Genomic DNA, 16,795 nt, shown 5'->3' on the forward strand with positions numbered 1-16,795 from the left:
AGTTCTTTCCATTAAGATGAGAAAAGTAGATCTGTTACAGACTGTATAGAGTTGGTGCTCCATAATCATAATCATGGGTTGTGCATCCAAAGATTTCAAAAATATTTTAAAAAAACAATTAAAACATAATTAAAAATTCAGTGTAACAACTATTTATATAGTGTTTATATTATATTAAGTATTTTAAGTAATCTAGAGATGACTTAAAGTACATGGGAGGATGTGCCTAGGTTATATAAAAATCTTGTATCATTTTGTCAGGTACTTGAGCATCTGTGGATTTTGGTATCCAACAGTGATCCTGGAACCAATCCCCCAAGGAAACTGGAAGAGGATTGTACCTATTGGCTCTGTTTCAGTTAGGTTCCTGCCAGCAATGGTCTTCCAAAGAGTAAAGGCTGATTTGCATCTATGCTGCTCCCTCCATATTCTTTTCTCCTTATGACAAATGGCATGAAGGACTGCTGGCCTGGGGAACACATCTTACCTGAAATCCCAAAGAGACATGCCAATAGACCCACTTATGACCAAGAACTGGACACACACATGCTTTTAGTAATAATTAGATTCTAAGAAACAGAATCTACTCAAGTTAGGTTAGGTAAAAGGATATAGGTCTCATGGAAGAGAAAGCTGTATAGGTTCCAGGGAAAGCAGGAATGAAGATAGTTTCAGGATGCTTAACAATACTCATACATGCATATTTATTCTGGTGTCCTACCACTTACCTGACTCAGTTGTCCATTCTCTGAGTCTTTGTATTGCTTGATTCAAATTTTCCAAAGAAGAAACAGGAATGACCACTGATAAGCATATAGATTGACTACCCTTGGAGTGCTGTCTATGCCTGTCTCATTAGACAGTGGACAAAGCCATGTAGGATGGTTTCCATTCGCAAGACTAACCACAGGGAACAAGGTAAGATTAAATAGGAAATCAGTCATGGAAGACAGATCTACTAGCGTCTTTACTCAGTACCATAAAAAAAAAAAAAAAAAAAAAAACCATAGAATAGTGCCATGGTCTGCAGTTTACTTATTAAATGAATGGCCATCTGGATCTGCACATTATGGAATTTGCCTCTAAATCAATCATGTATGCTGGCTTAGGCTCAAAAGAAAAAAATATATATATGCATAAAGGTAAAACAAGCAGCCATTCTGTCAATCAATTCACTGAATGAACTGATTCACTGTGAAAAAAATTAATTGAGTCAAAATATTTGATCTGATGATCAAGAGCACACCCAGACTAAAAGGAACAGAAGGATTTGACATTCGTGTGGCAAGAAAAATTATTGTTATATTAACTGTGCTTACTTTTCATTGTGAGGTTAATGTTTTGCTTTCCATTGCTAATTCTAGATCAGGGTCAGAAAACTTTTTCTGTGAAGGACCAGATAGTAAATAATTTAAGTTATTCAGGCCATCTGTTCTCTGTGACAACCTCTCAACTCTGCTGACATGCTGAAGCAGCCATAGACAATATGCAAATTGATGGGTATAGTAATTGCCAATAAAGTTTTATTTACTAAAACAGGTGGCAAGATGGATTCTGTCTGCTAAACTATTGCTTGCCAACCTCTGTTTTAGATCATTTTTTGTCCTGTTCTGTCAAATACCTGGGTTGGTTTTTCATTTTTTGTTTTTAATATATATACTTTAAGTTCTGGGGTACATGTGCAGAACATGCAGATTTGTTATATAGGCATACACGTGCCATGGTGGTTTGCTGCATCCATCAACCTGTCATCTACGTTAGGTATTTCTCCTAATGCTTTCCTTGTCCCCCAGCCCCCAACAGGCCCCAGTGTGTGATGTTCCCCTTTTCGTATCAATGTGTTCTCATTGTTCAACTCCAACTTACGAGTGAGAACATGTGGCAAACACCTAGGGTTTCTTGTTTTTGTTTGTTTGTTTTTGAGACAGAGTCTCACTCTGTCGCTCAGGCTGGAGTACAGTGGCCTGATCTCGGTTCTTTGCAACCTCCATCTCCAGGTTCAAGTAATTCTCCTGCCTCAGCCTCCCGAGTAGCTGGGACTACAGGTGCATGCTATAACACCCAGATAATTTTTTGTATTTTTAGTAGAGTAGAGTAGAGTTTAGTAAAGTTTGGTAGAGTTTAGTAGAGTTTCACCATGTTAGCCAGCATGGTCTCAATCTCCTGACTTCATGATCTGCCCACCTTGGCCTCCCAAAGTGGTGGGATTACAGGCATGAGCCACTGCACCTGGCCACACCTGGGTTTTTTTAAATGCATACCATCAGAGGATACAATTCCCCACCCCTCCTTGTTGCGGTCATCAAGAAATGTCTGGTTATTAAACCTGGTTTTCCATCTTCCTCTTTTTTTCCTTGTTTTGAATTTTTAATTTTTGAGGGTACATAGTAGGTGTATATATTTGTGAGTTACATGAGAGATTTTCATACAGGCATGCAATGCATAATAATCACATCATGGAAAATGGGGTATCCGTTACCGCAAGCATTTATTCTTTGTGTTACAAATAATCTAATTATATTATTTTCATTATTTTAAAATATACAGTTATTTTGACTATAGTCACCCTGTTGTGCCATCAAGTAGTAAGTCTTATTCATTCTTTGTAACTATTTTTGTACCCATTAACCATTCCAATTTCCCCCTGGCAACTATCCTTCCCAGCCTCTGGTAACCATCTTTCTACTTTCTATCTCCCTGAGTTCAATTATTTTAATTTTTAGCTCCCACAAATAAGTGAGAACATGTGACATTTGTCTTTCTGTGCCTGGCTTATTTCATTTAACATAATGACCTCCAGTTCCAACCATATTGTTGCAAATGACAGGATCTCATTTTTTCTGGCTGAAAAGTACTCCACTGTGCGTATGTACCACATTTTATTTCTTCACTCATCTGTTGATGGACACTTAAGTTGCTTCCAAATATTGGCTAATGTGAATGGTGCTGCAATAAACATGGGTGCAGATATCTCTTCCATATCCTGATTTCTTTTCTTTTAGGTTATACACATAGGAGTGGGATTGTTAGATCATATAGTAGCTCTATTCTTAGTTTTTTGGAAAACCTCCAAACTGTTCCCCATAGTGGTTGTACTAATTTACATTCCCACCAGCAGTGCATGAGGGTTCCCTTTTCTCCACGTCCTTGCCAGAAATTGTTATTGCCTGTCTTTTAGATAAAAGCCATTTCTATCTTCCTTTTAATCGTTGATGCTTATCATTGTTCTTGACAACTTTTTCACTCATGGAGAAGAAAATTCACCCTGCATCCTAGCTTCTCTGTCCCTCGAAGTCTTTACTTCCAATGATCTTTTCATGTATATCACTTAATCCATCTACTTTCTCTTAGAGTCTGCCATCTCAAATAACCAAACTACCTCTAAAATCTTGATTTCAAGCCTCTCACTAACCATCAAACCCTCTCTCTCTCTAATTCACTCACTCTAGTACCCCAGACACCAGTAGTTCTTTGACTCACTGAGACTGTAGAACTTCTAGTCCATTGGCCCTATCACCTTTTTACCATCCACCAGCCCTGCCCTCACAAGTCCTCCTATCCCTCCTAGCCCAGTTTAGACAGCAGTCATACTCTTGGATACTCCCCTTAACTCCATTGTTCCTCTTTCCCAGTTCTTCATGCTACAGCTGTACCTGAGCGCTAAATATGGCTGGAGAAAACAAGCAAGACCACAGTGATCAAGTGGCTACTCAACATACCTAACAAGCCTACCATGTTAATCTAGTAAACTTTCCCACTCTTTGAGACAGTTACATATTTCTTATCCTCCAACCTCCAAAGTCACCTTCCTATAATCACTTTTTCTGTTCTATTGGAGAGTAGAAATTATCCGAGCTTGTGTTTATCTGGGCTCAGGAACATTTGTGCTGCAGAATTGAAGGTTATGGTTCCCCAGAGGCATGTGCCTTCTGTGCTGAGCACCCACTTTCTTGGCTTGCATTTCTGAAACTCACTGAGGGAATCATGCTAGATTTTCCCAGGACTGGAAGACAGAGAGCACTTGGAGACGTAGGGTGGAGTTTGCTAGCATGGAAAGACTTTAATTCTCCAAGACTAAAGGGGATCTGGGGTTTGGGAATGGGTCCCAGAAGCTGGTGCTCATGTTCTCTTCCTACATAACAGCTTGTGTTGGAGAGGTGGCACAGCATTAAGAGGGAACGGCTACAGGGTCTCTGTAGGAAGGCTGGGTCTCAGGCACTAGGGCTCCCAGTCCCAGCCTGAGCATTGTGTTTCACGGTTGCCTCGGAGCCTCCTGCCTCCAAAGAACCACATGGGTCTAGACTACAAACATCATTAGTGACCACTCGGACCTAGGACCAGAGGGCCCTTCTTGTATGTTCTGGGCAGCATAAAGCCCGTGATAGCTCTGCTTAGCCCTTCAATGGAGTCTGTATTGTGACTAACAGTGAATTTCCAACCAGGCTAATGGTGGTTCAGGATCAATTAAATTCTCTTTAGAGAACTAAAAAGGACATTCTTTAACTCTTATGTTGAAAAGTAAAAGGCATATGTGCTATATTTGATTCTGTACAATGCAACTCCAGGAATAAAATTCTACCACTGACTTTCTGAAGCACATTCTTAAACGAAATGCAAAAAATGTGAATTGAATAGAAATCAGGATAATACTATACTATCCCCAGTTTTCATGGTCATAGCTCAACATTTACAATATAAATACTTAGCATGTTGTACAAGTCTGATACAACAGAGGTGTCTTCTTGAATGAATGACACATCAACACTTAGAATATCACATTAAAATTCCCACACAGACCTGCAGAACCATCTGATTTTTACTTTACTAAAACAAACAAACAAACAAAAACCCAAGCTTTTCAAAACGGCATTGAAAGTTAGAAAATCTCATATCTCCAGGAATGAGCAAAGAGGCCTTGGGTGGGAAAGGAAGTGAGCAGAAATCAATTTCACTTGCTTCAGTCTCACAATGGATCTTGCAAAGTAAAGGGAAGAAAATCAATCTTGTCAAATCAGTGAGAATTTATACACTTGAAGGAGTCGAAAGGTCTTGGAGGGTATATTAGGTAGTAGGACATTCTTCCTTTATCACATCACAGAGGTGATAGCATGAAGATCGAACACTTTTCTGTACTGAGAGGACCCTGTCAATGATTTTGGCCATGTTTTTCATCCAGATGAGCCCAAGGCAGAACCAATCCTGAGACTGACTTCCTTAGTCCCCCAGTTCAAACACCCTAAAGGGCAGGATGGAAGCAAGACATAGGAAGCCCTAGCTGTGCCTGTTCTTCACTCACAAAAAAAAAAAAAAAAAAAAAAAAAAAAAACCCTCCAGGCTACATCTAACAGAAAGCCGCCTTACCCTGCCTCTGAAGGTGCATGCCCCTGGAGTTTGCAGGCAACGCAGCCATATGGTAAGATTGGTCTCCTGTGGTCATAAAATTAGTCCATTTCACAAGGAGTAGGAGATGGTCGCTCCCAGTGACACCACCATGGAATGAGACAGGAAGCCAGAGTGGGAGGTGGGCCTTGAGCAGAAGGGAGGCTCTGTTCCTCTCTGGGCTTCACTCTCTGGGGTGTGGAGGAAACATCACAGACAAGTGAAGTCAGGAGAGGTAAGGCACCAATGTCCTCTATCCTCGGGATGTTGGCCAAAAGCTAGGCCAGGAGGTGAACCTGTAGCAAACTCAGCTTCCCTCTTGGTTTCCACAAACTTCAGTGAAGTCTCTGATAAAACATCTGCCTACTTGGAACTAGCCTGCTTAGATTTATACAAGAGTCATGAAGGCCAGCAGAACAGAGAACTTGCCCACCATACCACACCCGCTAGGTGAGCATGCCAGTGGCCTTGTACTTAGTGAGAAGTCCCCAATGGGAAGAGAATCAAGACTGAGAAGTCCCACTTCCTGGCCTCACCTGGACTTTCATTCATCACACTGCCAAACTTGATTATCTAGGCTTGATGTGATTAATGGAAACTGACAGAAGCATATGACCTTGGGGAAGTTGCTTGACCTCTCTGTGCCTCAGTTTCCTTATCTGTAAAATGGATATAACAGCACCTATATAATAGAATTATTGTAAGTATTATACGAGTTGATGTTTGCAAAATTCTTAGGGCCATGCCTGACATGGAGTAAGCACTGTACACATGTTGGATGAAATAAAAATATTCATTACGCAGGGGGTGGGGGGGCAAGAAAAAGAAATAATCATGGCTGGGTGCAGTGGCTCAGGCCTATAATCCCAGCGCTTTGGGAGGCCAAGGCAGGCAAATCGCCTGAGGTCAGGAGTTCGAGACCAGCCTGGCCAACATGGTGAAACCCCATCTCTACTAAAAGTGCAAAAATTAGCCAGGTGTGGTGGTGGACACCTGTAGTCCCAGCTACTCGGGAGGCTGAGGCACGAGGATTGCTCAAACCTGGGAGGCAGAGGTTGCAGTGAGCCGAACTTATGCCACTGGACTCCAGCCTGGATGACAGAGTGAGACTCCATCTCAAAATAAATAAATAAAAATAAATAATCATTATTATGGTATTATATATTGCACTTCAGACAAATCAACACAGAACTGATGGCTGTTAGGTATTATCAGGTATGGTAAGCAGAATTCTAAGATGCTCCCAAGATTCTAAGCCTCTGGTGTACATACTTCTTTTGCCAGTTATTCAATCAAACAGTATCCTAGGTGGTGCTTTGAAATGATTTTGAAGATCTAATTAAGATCCCAAATTACTTGATCTTAAGGTCAGGATGTTACCCAGGTGTGCCTGTCCCAATCAGGTGAGCCCTTTAGAAGCAGAGCTTGTTCCGGCCAGCTGGTCACAACATAAGAAGTCAGGTAGATGCACTCCACCTGGCCTGGAAGAATGCACACATCGACACTAAGAAGTTCCTATGGAAAGGGCCACATGACAAAAAATTGTGGGTGGTCTCTAGATGCTGAGAGCAAGCTCGGCTGACAACTAGCAGGAAAAGAGGGACCTCAGTCCTACAACTGCAGGGAACTGAATTCTGCCAACAACCACTGAGCTCAGAAAACCTCTGAGCCCCAGATGAAAACCTTTGCCCTAGCCAACAACTTGATTGCAGCCATATGAGACCCCCAAGCCGAGAATCCGGCCACCCCATCCCTGAAATTCTGACCTACAGAAATTATGAAATAATCAGTTGGTGTTATTTTAAGCCACTTAAGTTTGTGATCATTTGTTACATGCAATAGAAAACTATTACAGATGAAAGAAAAGAAATACACAATTAGGAAACAAGCAACTAATTGTGTCCAAAGCCGAGGTAGCTTCTCCTCCACCCTACCCCATTACAGGGAAAGATTTTGTCACTAAGTCATTCCAAAATACCACCAGTTCAGAAAAAAGTATATTCGCCATGTTAGGTTTGGTCTTATGGAAAGGGGTCATCATTCTGTACTCACCATCACTGGCAGGAGAAGACTGACTCATTCACCTCAGGAGGCAGCAAGTTTGGGGCCTCCCAGGCTGGTTCATGTGATAAGGGAAAGGGCTGTGTGATGTCCAGGCCTAAACCTGGCACAGCCTCCTGGTATCACACTGGGACCTCTGACCTACAGACTTGGCTCCACCTCCACTTTCCAAGACCTATCAGGAAATTAAGCGGGGGGGTTTTAGGACCCAGTGACCAGAACGCTGGGATGCACTGAAGAAAAGAGAAGGTGGAGTGTGCACTAAGAGCTGTGACTTCTGCATTAAACTCTGGCTTCACCACCTACTGACTTTGTTAAGTTCCTTAACCCCTCTGCACGCCCAAATATAAAACGGGGATAAGAACTGTGAGTGTTTGAGGGAAGGTTTATAAATCACTAACATATGCCTAGCTTTCAGCAAGCCCTCTAGAATGGGAGCTATTATTTAGTTGGTTTTGATGCTGGCCTCGTCTTAGACTGAAGCACTAATGCTGGGCTTTCATCATATTATGAAGACTGAGCCCCATGTTCCAGAATAGATAGCTGAGCACATCTTAGATTGTCATTTCTGAGCCCCTAATGTCTACTTAATGACTGACCACAGCAACCTGGTACGTGGAGTATCAGCCCACTCAATTAGCCCCATTACAAACCCTGAAGAAAAAAGCCATCCTTTCCTGGTCCCTTCCTCTTGCTTCCTCTTTCATTGTAACATGAATTGTGCTATCGATGTGCATCAAGTAGCCAGCATGTGTACTGAATAAAACCAAGGAAAATGTGGTAAATTTATCATGTGTTGTTTGCAATCTAAAAACAGACAAAATGATCATTTTTAAAAGATGGGTTCATGAGTTTATGTCCATCATTCGTAATGGTAAGGTCTATTCTATGCCACTTAACCAGTTTTGATGATAGAATTTATGAGGTTGTGCCAGGTTGCAATGATAAAGCATTCAAAGGTATATGCCACTTATAAATATGACATCTAGACTCATAAAACGGATTCTTAAATATTATTTTTGAGCATGGCTAAGTGGGGTCATTTGATATTTTCCTAAATTGCCATGAGGGAAATGGTAATGTTATGTTTCCCCATCTGTACGGATGACCATCTATTTTTTTTTTAAGAGGTAGAGTCTCACTCTGTCGCCCAGGCTGGAGTCCAGTGGCGCAATCTCGGCTCACTGCAACCTCCACCTCCTGGGTTCAAACAATTCTCCTGCCTCAGCCTCCCAAGTACCTGGGAGTTCAGGTGCACACCGCCACGCCTGGCTAATTTTTTTTTTTTTTGTATTTTATTAGATACGGGGTTTCACCGTGTTGCCCAGGCTGGTCTTGAACTCCTGAGCTCAGGCAATCCGCCTGCCTTGGCCTCCCAAAGTGCTAGGATTACAGGCGTGAGCCACCATGCCCGGCTGGATGACCATCTATTATATGGACTTGCAAACTGATTAATTGCCTGGAATATTTAAGAAGAAAAAAATGCTGTTCTAGTAATTACTAGTTCTGGGTTAAACTTAGTGGATTTGACTGAGGGAAGATTAACATAAGCAAGGGTCTGAAACATTTTATATGAGAAACCATGTAATTTTTTAAACTGGTGTTTTCAAAAAGAAAACCACAGAAAAATGTCTACAGCTCCTCAGCCCTTAGCAAATGACTCTCTGACCAGACTGTAACATCAAGGAAATCAAGTATCTTTACCTATCTCGTTCCTTACCACTCTGGTGCCTAGAATAGTGCCTGGTACAGGCATGGGAATTCATCATATATTTTCTAAGTAAATGAACAAAATGAATTAGCTAATGGCAGGATGTTGATGTTAATTAACTGCATAAATTCTGAGCAGTACATGTAAATATGATCAGATGAAGAATTTTTAAAAAGGAGGTAAAGTTCCATAAAAAAGTAGGAGGTAAAGTTCTGTAAAGTCACATTTAAATTATTGGGCAAATAGGAAGAGAAGGAAACCCGGTGTCAGCGGAATCTATCACTACAAAGTTTTCATTCTTGAATGGAAATTTCCAGAGCCTACATTGTAAACCGTTTTATGATGGGTCATTTATGAGGAGCAACCCTTTTGCTTAAGTGACTATGTGACAACAGTGCCATCTGGTGGCGAACCACCTGTGCATTTTAGACAAATATTCTGGAGTCTTTCACACAGCAAATTAAATTAAAAATTACAGAAAATTTATATTGGAAATATATTTAGAGATCATCTCGACCAGATGTAATCTTACAGGTAAGGATTTGACTTAAGAAGTTTCAATATTTTCTTTATTTTGATTGATGCAATGGAGCCCCAAATTCATCTCTGAGAGAGAATTGAAACTACAGCCATTATTACTAAATTGTATCACAGTGTTCCTGTAACTCTGAAACTGAAAGGCAGATAAAAATCCATTCATCGAGACTCCAAAGAGCACTGTCCAATCAAAATCTGTTCAGTGATGGGGCAACAGAATTTTCTTCTGCAATAATCTACATCTGCAATGCTCAATACAGTAGCCACTAGCCATTGTACATATTTTACACCTGAAATGTGGCTAATGACACTGAGAAACTGGATTTTTAATTTTACCGCTTTAATTAATTTACTTTTTTTTTTTGAGACAGAATTTCACTCCTGTTGCCCAGACTGGAGTGCAATGGCACAATCTCGGCTCACTGCAACCTCCACCTCCCGGGTCCAAGTGATTCTCCTGCCTCAGCCTCCCAAGTACCTGGGATTACAGGCATGTGCCACCATGGCCAGCTAATTTTTTATTTTTAGTGGAGATGGGGTTTCTCCATGTTGGTCAGGCTGGTCTCGAACTCCCAACCTCAAGTGATCTGCCTGCTTCAAACTCCCAAAGTGCTGGGATTACAGGTGTGAGCCACCGCACCTGACCTTAATTTACTTCCTGTAAATAGCCACATGGCTACAACAGGGTTTTTCAACCTGGACACTACAGTATTAACATTCTGGACTGGAAATTTCTTTGTTGTGGGTCTGTCCTGTACATTTTAAGAAGCTTAGCGGCATTCCTGGCCTCTACCCACTAAATGCCTGTAGTATCCCCCTCTCCTCAGTTATGACAACCAAAATGTCTCCAGGTATTGTTGAACATCCCTGGGTGACAAAATTCCCCCATGGAGAACCACTGGACAAGTGGCTACTGCATTAAGCAGTAGGTTCTAGAATATGCTTAATATGTATATAGTGTTTTGGTTGAAAAAAAGAAGTGACTACTATACTATGCTAAGATGGTAGTGGTTTTGCCGTAAGAACAAGGAAGGTTAAAACCAATTAGACATAAACCAAGAAACATATTTCTTTATTTTTATTGTCATACAGCAGAGATGGAACAAGGATAGTGATGCTGGAAAATCCTGCCTTGATCAAATAATCACTTAAGCTAGTGTTAGAAAACCTATTTGAATCTGACTCCTCTATCCTTGCTCTGGGAAACTGGACATACTGATCCAGTTGCTGTGAGGGCTAAATTAGATGATGCAGAAAGTGCTTGGCATGGAGTAAATATTTAAAACAACAGCTGTTATTTTAAACATTCTCTTCCAAGTGGGAAAAATGTCTTCATACCTTCTAACTAATACAAATGTATGCAGTGCGTTTCTATAACAAATCTAATGGAAAACATCAATCAAACTCTATAAACCCAACTAGATTTTTTAAATTCTAATGGCTACGACACTCAATAACGTTTTCATGTTGTTTGTGAATCCGTTCCCTTGATGCATTTAAAGATGTAGGAGAAACCGTTTCAGATCCTCTGGGAGAATGAGGTTGCTTATCTTATGATGCTGCCGGATTCCAAAGCACTTCCGAATTCTAAGGCGGCATAACTGCATCAAAGAAGGGGGCCCTGGAGAAAGATCATAAGACAAGTCACACAGTGGTGTTATTGATCTAAGACTTCTCCTTTAAAAAAAAAAAAAAAGCATACAAAATATAACATTGTTATAAGGAAATAATATTGAACTACTGAAGACCATTTTCTGGGTTTTCTTTTTTTTGTAGAAGGCATTTTTAGGCTATGTTCTCTCTTTTCTGGTAGCTAATTGAAATAAGCTTGTGAGATTTTAATTTAGAGCAGACTGAAAGAAATTTAAAGCTTAGTCTCACTAATGGAGGCTTAACTAAGCTAACTTGGGAATTACACAGCTACACAAAAAATCCAATAATCAAAATAAAATTTATGTTTAATGGTGTTCTTAACTCTTACCTTTAAAAATAAGGGCATATTTCTAGATGCAAACATTTTTATTTTATAACTTGAGCCATTTAAGGTATTCAAATGTAATGAGCTCAGAGGTGAATCCCAAGAGTATGTTATGTGAAGTCATGTTTGTTTTTATATTCCGTATTCAGAGCTATTCCAATGCTTCAACTCAGGGGTGAAAAGTGAACTACTTAGCACAAGCCTTGCTTAGGGAACACCCAACAGTTTACATTTTAGGACAGTGGTTCGCATCTGGGAGGAGGCACAGGGAAGGAAAGGAGGAGGACATCATTTTGCCCCTCAGGGGACATTTGGCAGTGTGTGGAGACATTTTTGGTTGCCAAAACTTGAGGAAGGGTGCAACTGGCATCTAATGCAAGAGGCAAGGGATGTTCCTCAACATCCCGAAGTACACAGGACAGCCCCCAACTGGTCCCAAGTGTCAACAGTGTCAAGGTTGAGAAACCCTGTTATGGGGCAAAAGAATAGCGAATGATTTTCCATGCTCCCCCCTACTTCCTGCATCAAATTTTAATGGGAATCTTCTTTTGGTTATTTTTTAAAAAACAAAACTGTATACCCTCAAGAACTCCATAAACAAATAGCCCTCAATCCATGCTGGATTTCAGACTCACCTGGGGTGGGGGCACATTCAACTAAATGGATGCTGAGTCCCCCCAACTACAGATGTTGCTTCAATTATTGTTGGGTAAAGCCCGAGCATCTGGATTTTCTATAGGCATGTGCCCCAGTCATCTGAGTGTGCAGTCAGGGCTGAGAATACAGCCAAACGACACTGTGGCCTCCATATTCTATATTCCTATAGCATCACCACCAACTACAGGATCAACTGAGAAACTTATCTCTCAAGGTGATGAAGAACAAGGATTGATGGAACTTGACACATAAACAATCAAAAAAATACTTGACTATTTTACACCAGGCCCTAACAGAAGGGTCCTGTTGGAGTAAGGCACCGACCAGATTATGCCCAACATACTCAAAGCGTATATTAATAAACGGCTTCTCAGTATTCTCAAGGCATATATTAATGAGCAGCAAAAAGCACACGGTAGGGAAACTGAACCTAATCTAACCTCACTAAAGAACGATGAAAGATGTGACTGATCATCTGTGCTAGATACACTGTCAGGGGCAACCATAGTAGGTACTGATAAAGCGTTACAAATAACAAGATCTCAGAGCAGGCCTGACAGAGAATTAAGAAAAGCAGAGTGTCACAATAAGCACAGTGTATTAATAACTACTGATGCCAACTGAATGCTGCTGACTGCTGACTACAAGTAGGACAATGTCAAACAACTATAGCTTCAAGTCCATAGAAACAGAGCTGAATACAGCTTTGCAGTCACTTGCTGACACCTGCAAACATTCAAGGGGTTTGCTTTACTTAATAATAACACCAGCTAATTGTCTATGAATTGGCATATTCCTTTGGGCCTTGAATTCTTTATCCCCCCCACCCAACAACAATCCTTGATGCTTTAAAGCCAAAGTGCACTGGGTGAGCAGCTAGGGGCTGTGGTCATGCTAGGCTGACAGTCATTTCTAGGTTTTAATTGTGTGCCATGAGCGAACACTGCTTTAGACGCTTATTAAGGGTGAGGTGGTAATATTCTTGAAATATTTTCCCTTTTCCTCAGAAAAAGAGAAAATCTTAGCCTTCCTAACACCCATGCAAAGCCCAATTCAGAACATGGTTGGGTTTTACCAACATTCTCCTGTTGCTGTACCATTGAAAGAGGACAGTAACTGAATGAATTCCCTTCCCCAGGAAACAGAGAAACAGGTAGACTGAAGCAAATGAATTTGCAGGGGCACCCAGAGACAGAAACTGCTGTGAGCAATTCACAGGTCTAGTTTTCTGTACTTGCCTGGCCCCATTTCCTGTGGGTCCAAACCCTCTGAGAGGTGACTGTACCAAAACCCCAAGAGTGACTCATGGAGGCAAAACAACTGGTGATTCTCTCCAGCAGCAAATGACACCTCATAAACTAGTAGAATCATTGGCCCCACTGTCACCGTGCAAAACATGCATTAAAAATTAATTACTGTCTCTGGGAAACAAAGCAGAAGGGAAAAGCCAGGGAAGGACATTTGAGAATCCTATGGGGCTACTTGACGGAGGAGGGGACATCTACATCCTACATGAACATATATCCTACATTATGACTGAGGGACTTCTGCCTCTGTAAATCCCTTTCTTAATTAAAACAATGAAAAATTCTATTTCACAACTATGTTGGTATAAAGATGATTCCAATCCATGTTGTTCTATTCATTTTTTGTCCTAATTTTTTAAAAATTAAGATATATTGGCCGGGCACAGTGGCTCACACCTATAATCCCAGCACTTCAGGAGGCCGAGGCGGGTGGATCATGAGGTCAGGAGTTCAAGACCAGCCTGGCCAACATGGTGAAACCCTGTCTCTACTGAAAGTACAAAAATTAGCTGGGTGTGGTGGCATGCGCCTGAAGTCCCAGCTACTCCAGAAGCTGAGGCAGGAGAATCACTTGAATCTGGGATGCAAAGGTTACAGTGAGCTGAGATCATGCCATTGCACTCCAGCCTGGCAACGCATTGAGACTGTCTCAAAAAAAAAAAAAAAAAAAAAAAAAAAAAAAAAAAAAAAATAAAAAAAAAAAAAAAAAAAAAAAAAAAAAAAAAGATATATTTATGGGCCTTGTAGACATAAAACTTTGTTAAAACAAGTAATTATTAAAATGCAGATAGAACTGCTCAGTGATTATCCCACTGCTTAACTGAAAGGGGCCTCTAGTGGACTATTCCTTATACCTGGAGTCAGTCTTTTCTGCCTGACCAGCACTGCTCAGGAGCATAGGCCTGCATATGCCTGCAGGAGCATAGTCCCATACTCCAAGGCAGGGACTTGACTGCAAGTACCCTGGGGCAGTGAGAGGTAGAGGAAAGAGGACTCCTTGGCACACTTTACAGATCTGCCCAAACCCAACCCTACTTCTTATCATGTGGGGAGAAAAGAACTAGATTGTATGATATCAGAATCCTTCTGGTAGGAAGGCCTGCTTCAAAGTCCCAGAATCCCTAAGACTTTACAGTCCATACTCTGGTAAGAAAGGAAGTACTGAGCTGGTTGCTCACCTGCCTCTAAGACCATGAAGATTACAACAGTGTGACTCCCCACCTTGAGTTGTCTTTGTTCACCAACCCTACCCAGGTCTCAAAGCCCTACTCCCAGACACACCGCTCAACCACAGTATTTCATTGTTTGGGTTGGGAGTGTCATTTCTTACTTATAGAGGTGTGGACTTATTGTTGGTTAACTTATCATAGTAAACGTCTTTGGATTGGTGTGAACCCTAAATTCTCAAAGACCTGCATTTTAAGCGTAGAAACCAAGCGTCCAGTAGTCTGGCCCATCTGTGGTACAGTAAGATATCCTGGGGCCCCATGCCCCCGAGAGGCCTCTGCTGCCTCATTCTAAAGCATTTTTTTAAATACATGTAATACTAAAATTTTAAAATAATACCTTAATTTTTAAAAACCTGGCCTACCCCATATATGGATATTATATCATCCCAAAACCTGTATCTAATATGCTAAACAGCAGGATGGTTATTTACTGTACTGTAACCAGTACTGTACCTCATTGAATACTGAATCATCTCAACTTCCACAGATTTGGTGATGGCAGAGAATGATCTTTTTACAGGACTGGAAGTCAGAAATTGCTAAATACCTGCCTCCTACTAAAGCCTGAAGGGGTGTCTACATATTAGGCTTAGATTTTGGCAAAGAAGCACCTTCTCTCTCCAAGAAGACCTGGGCCAAAGGGCTCTCTGGAGGCACCAGCTCCACAGGACGTTTGCCTTCAGCATTCTTGGCCTGGGTGTCTGCTCCAAAATCCATGAGTAGGCAAACCAGCTCTTCACTGACCGTCTTGGCCACTGCATGAAGTGGAGAATCGTGACCTTTGCCTTGGTTCACATCTGCACCTAAATAGTCACAAGAACAAAAAAAGGGTCAGCAAGGAGCAGAATCCAACCATCCTCCTTTTAAAGCAATGAGCCCCAAAATTCCCTAACAAGAGGGGATCCATATTGAGCACAGCAATTCTGGGAAAATGGGAGATGCTTTGATTCCATTTCATAATGTGGGGAAAATCTCATCTAATAATGTTATTGAATGTACAGCATGAGCTATATAGCATATAAAGTTAAAATTTTGCCTTTCGGCACTGTACATAGGCATGATGCATATAAGAAAAACCCCAGTGACAGAAAAGCTGCATATCATTATTAATGGAACCTAAGTATTAGCCAGTAGAGCCTGGGTGTGAGGCTAGATGGTGAAATCCAGCATACAACAAGCAGCCAAACTCACCTGGTGAGTACAGCTGCCACAGGGTGTAAAACCTGGCGCTTGGGTAATTTGGACTTTGTAAAGCAACTACCTCATGGGGGTATCCCCTGGATTGGACTGACCAATCCCAAGATCACGGGGAAGGTGGCAAAGTTCTCCCCTTCAGGAGTAAGGTACATTTCTAGGACTGTCCCCACCCAATTGCACTCCTACACTCTTAACAAATCCCCACCCCAGCCCAGATGCTGGCTCTCACTGTGACATGTGGGAACATGTGGCTTTGCCTGAGCTGCCATCTGTCTGGTAAAATGAAAATCTATGTGCACTCAACAAATGTTAACTGATCTGGTCTTGTATTGTTCTTAACTTTGTGAGGGATGTCAAACATGGCCCTTTCCAGGCTACAGGCTTAAAATCTACCCAGAATGGTGGAGGGGGTGGTGGCAGGTGGGAGAGAGAATACATCTCTTAATTCATAGCAATGCCTGCCAAATGAATAGGAGGCAATAAGGACTATAACAACATTCATTGGGAAAGGCTTTACTGGAGTCTTAAAGAGTAAATAGGACTCAGATAATTAAAGAGGTGATAAAATGGTGTTGAGAAGTGGGCTGGACAACAGCAGGGAGGTGAAAAGAAATAAGGGAACAAGCCAGGCACGGTGGCTCAAGCCTGTAATCCCAGCACTTTGGGAGGCCGAGGCAGGTGGATCACGAGGTCAAGAGATCGAGACCATCCTGGTCAACATGGTGAAACCCCGTCTCTA

The 16,795-nt window shown here is 41.5% G+C and overlaps 1 protein-coding gene across 2 annotated transcripts in view; it reads right to left on the minus strand.

Annotated features, from left to right (window-relative positions):
• Positions 1-10,732: 10,732 nt before the first annotated feature.
• The window catches only part of ASB9 (ankyrin repeat and SOCS box containing 9), a 29,874-nt gene continuing 23,811 nt past the window's right edge, over positions 10,733-16,795 (minus strand). For both annotated transcript variants that reach the window (XM_017512361.2, XM_017512363.2), the window contains exons 7-8: positions 15,471-15,662; positions 10,733-11,309 (exon numbers count right to left, since the gene is read on the minus strand). In XM_017512361.2, coding sequence (XP_017367850.1) covers positions 11,185-11,309; positions 15,471-15,662 — 317 coding nt within the window. In that variant the 3' untranslated portion in view covers positions 10,733-11,184. The remainder of the gene's footprint in view (positions 11,310-15,470; positions 15,663-16,795) is intronic.

This window comes from Cebus imitator, unplaced genomic scaffold (assembly GCF_001604975.1).
Source record: "Cebus imitator isolate Cc_AM_T3 unplaced genomic scaffold, Cebus_imitator-1.0 Scaffold471, whole genome shotgun sequence".
In the NCBI taxonomy this organism is placed as follows: Eukaryota; Metazoa; Chordata; class Mammalia; order Primates; family Cebidae; genus Cebus; species Cebus imitator.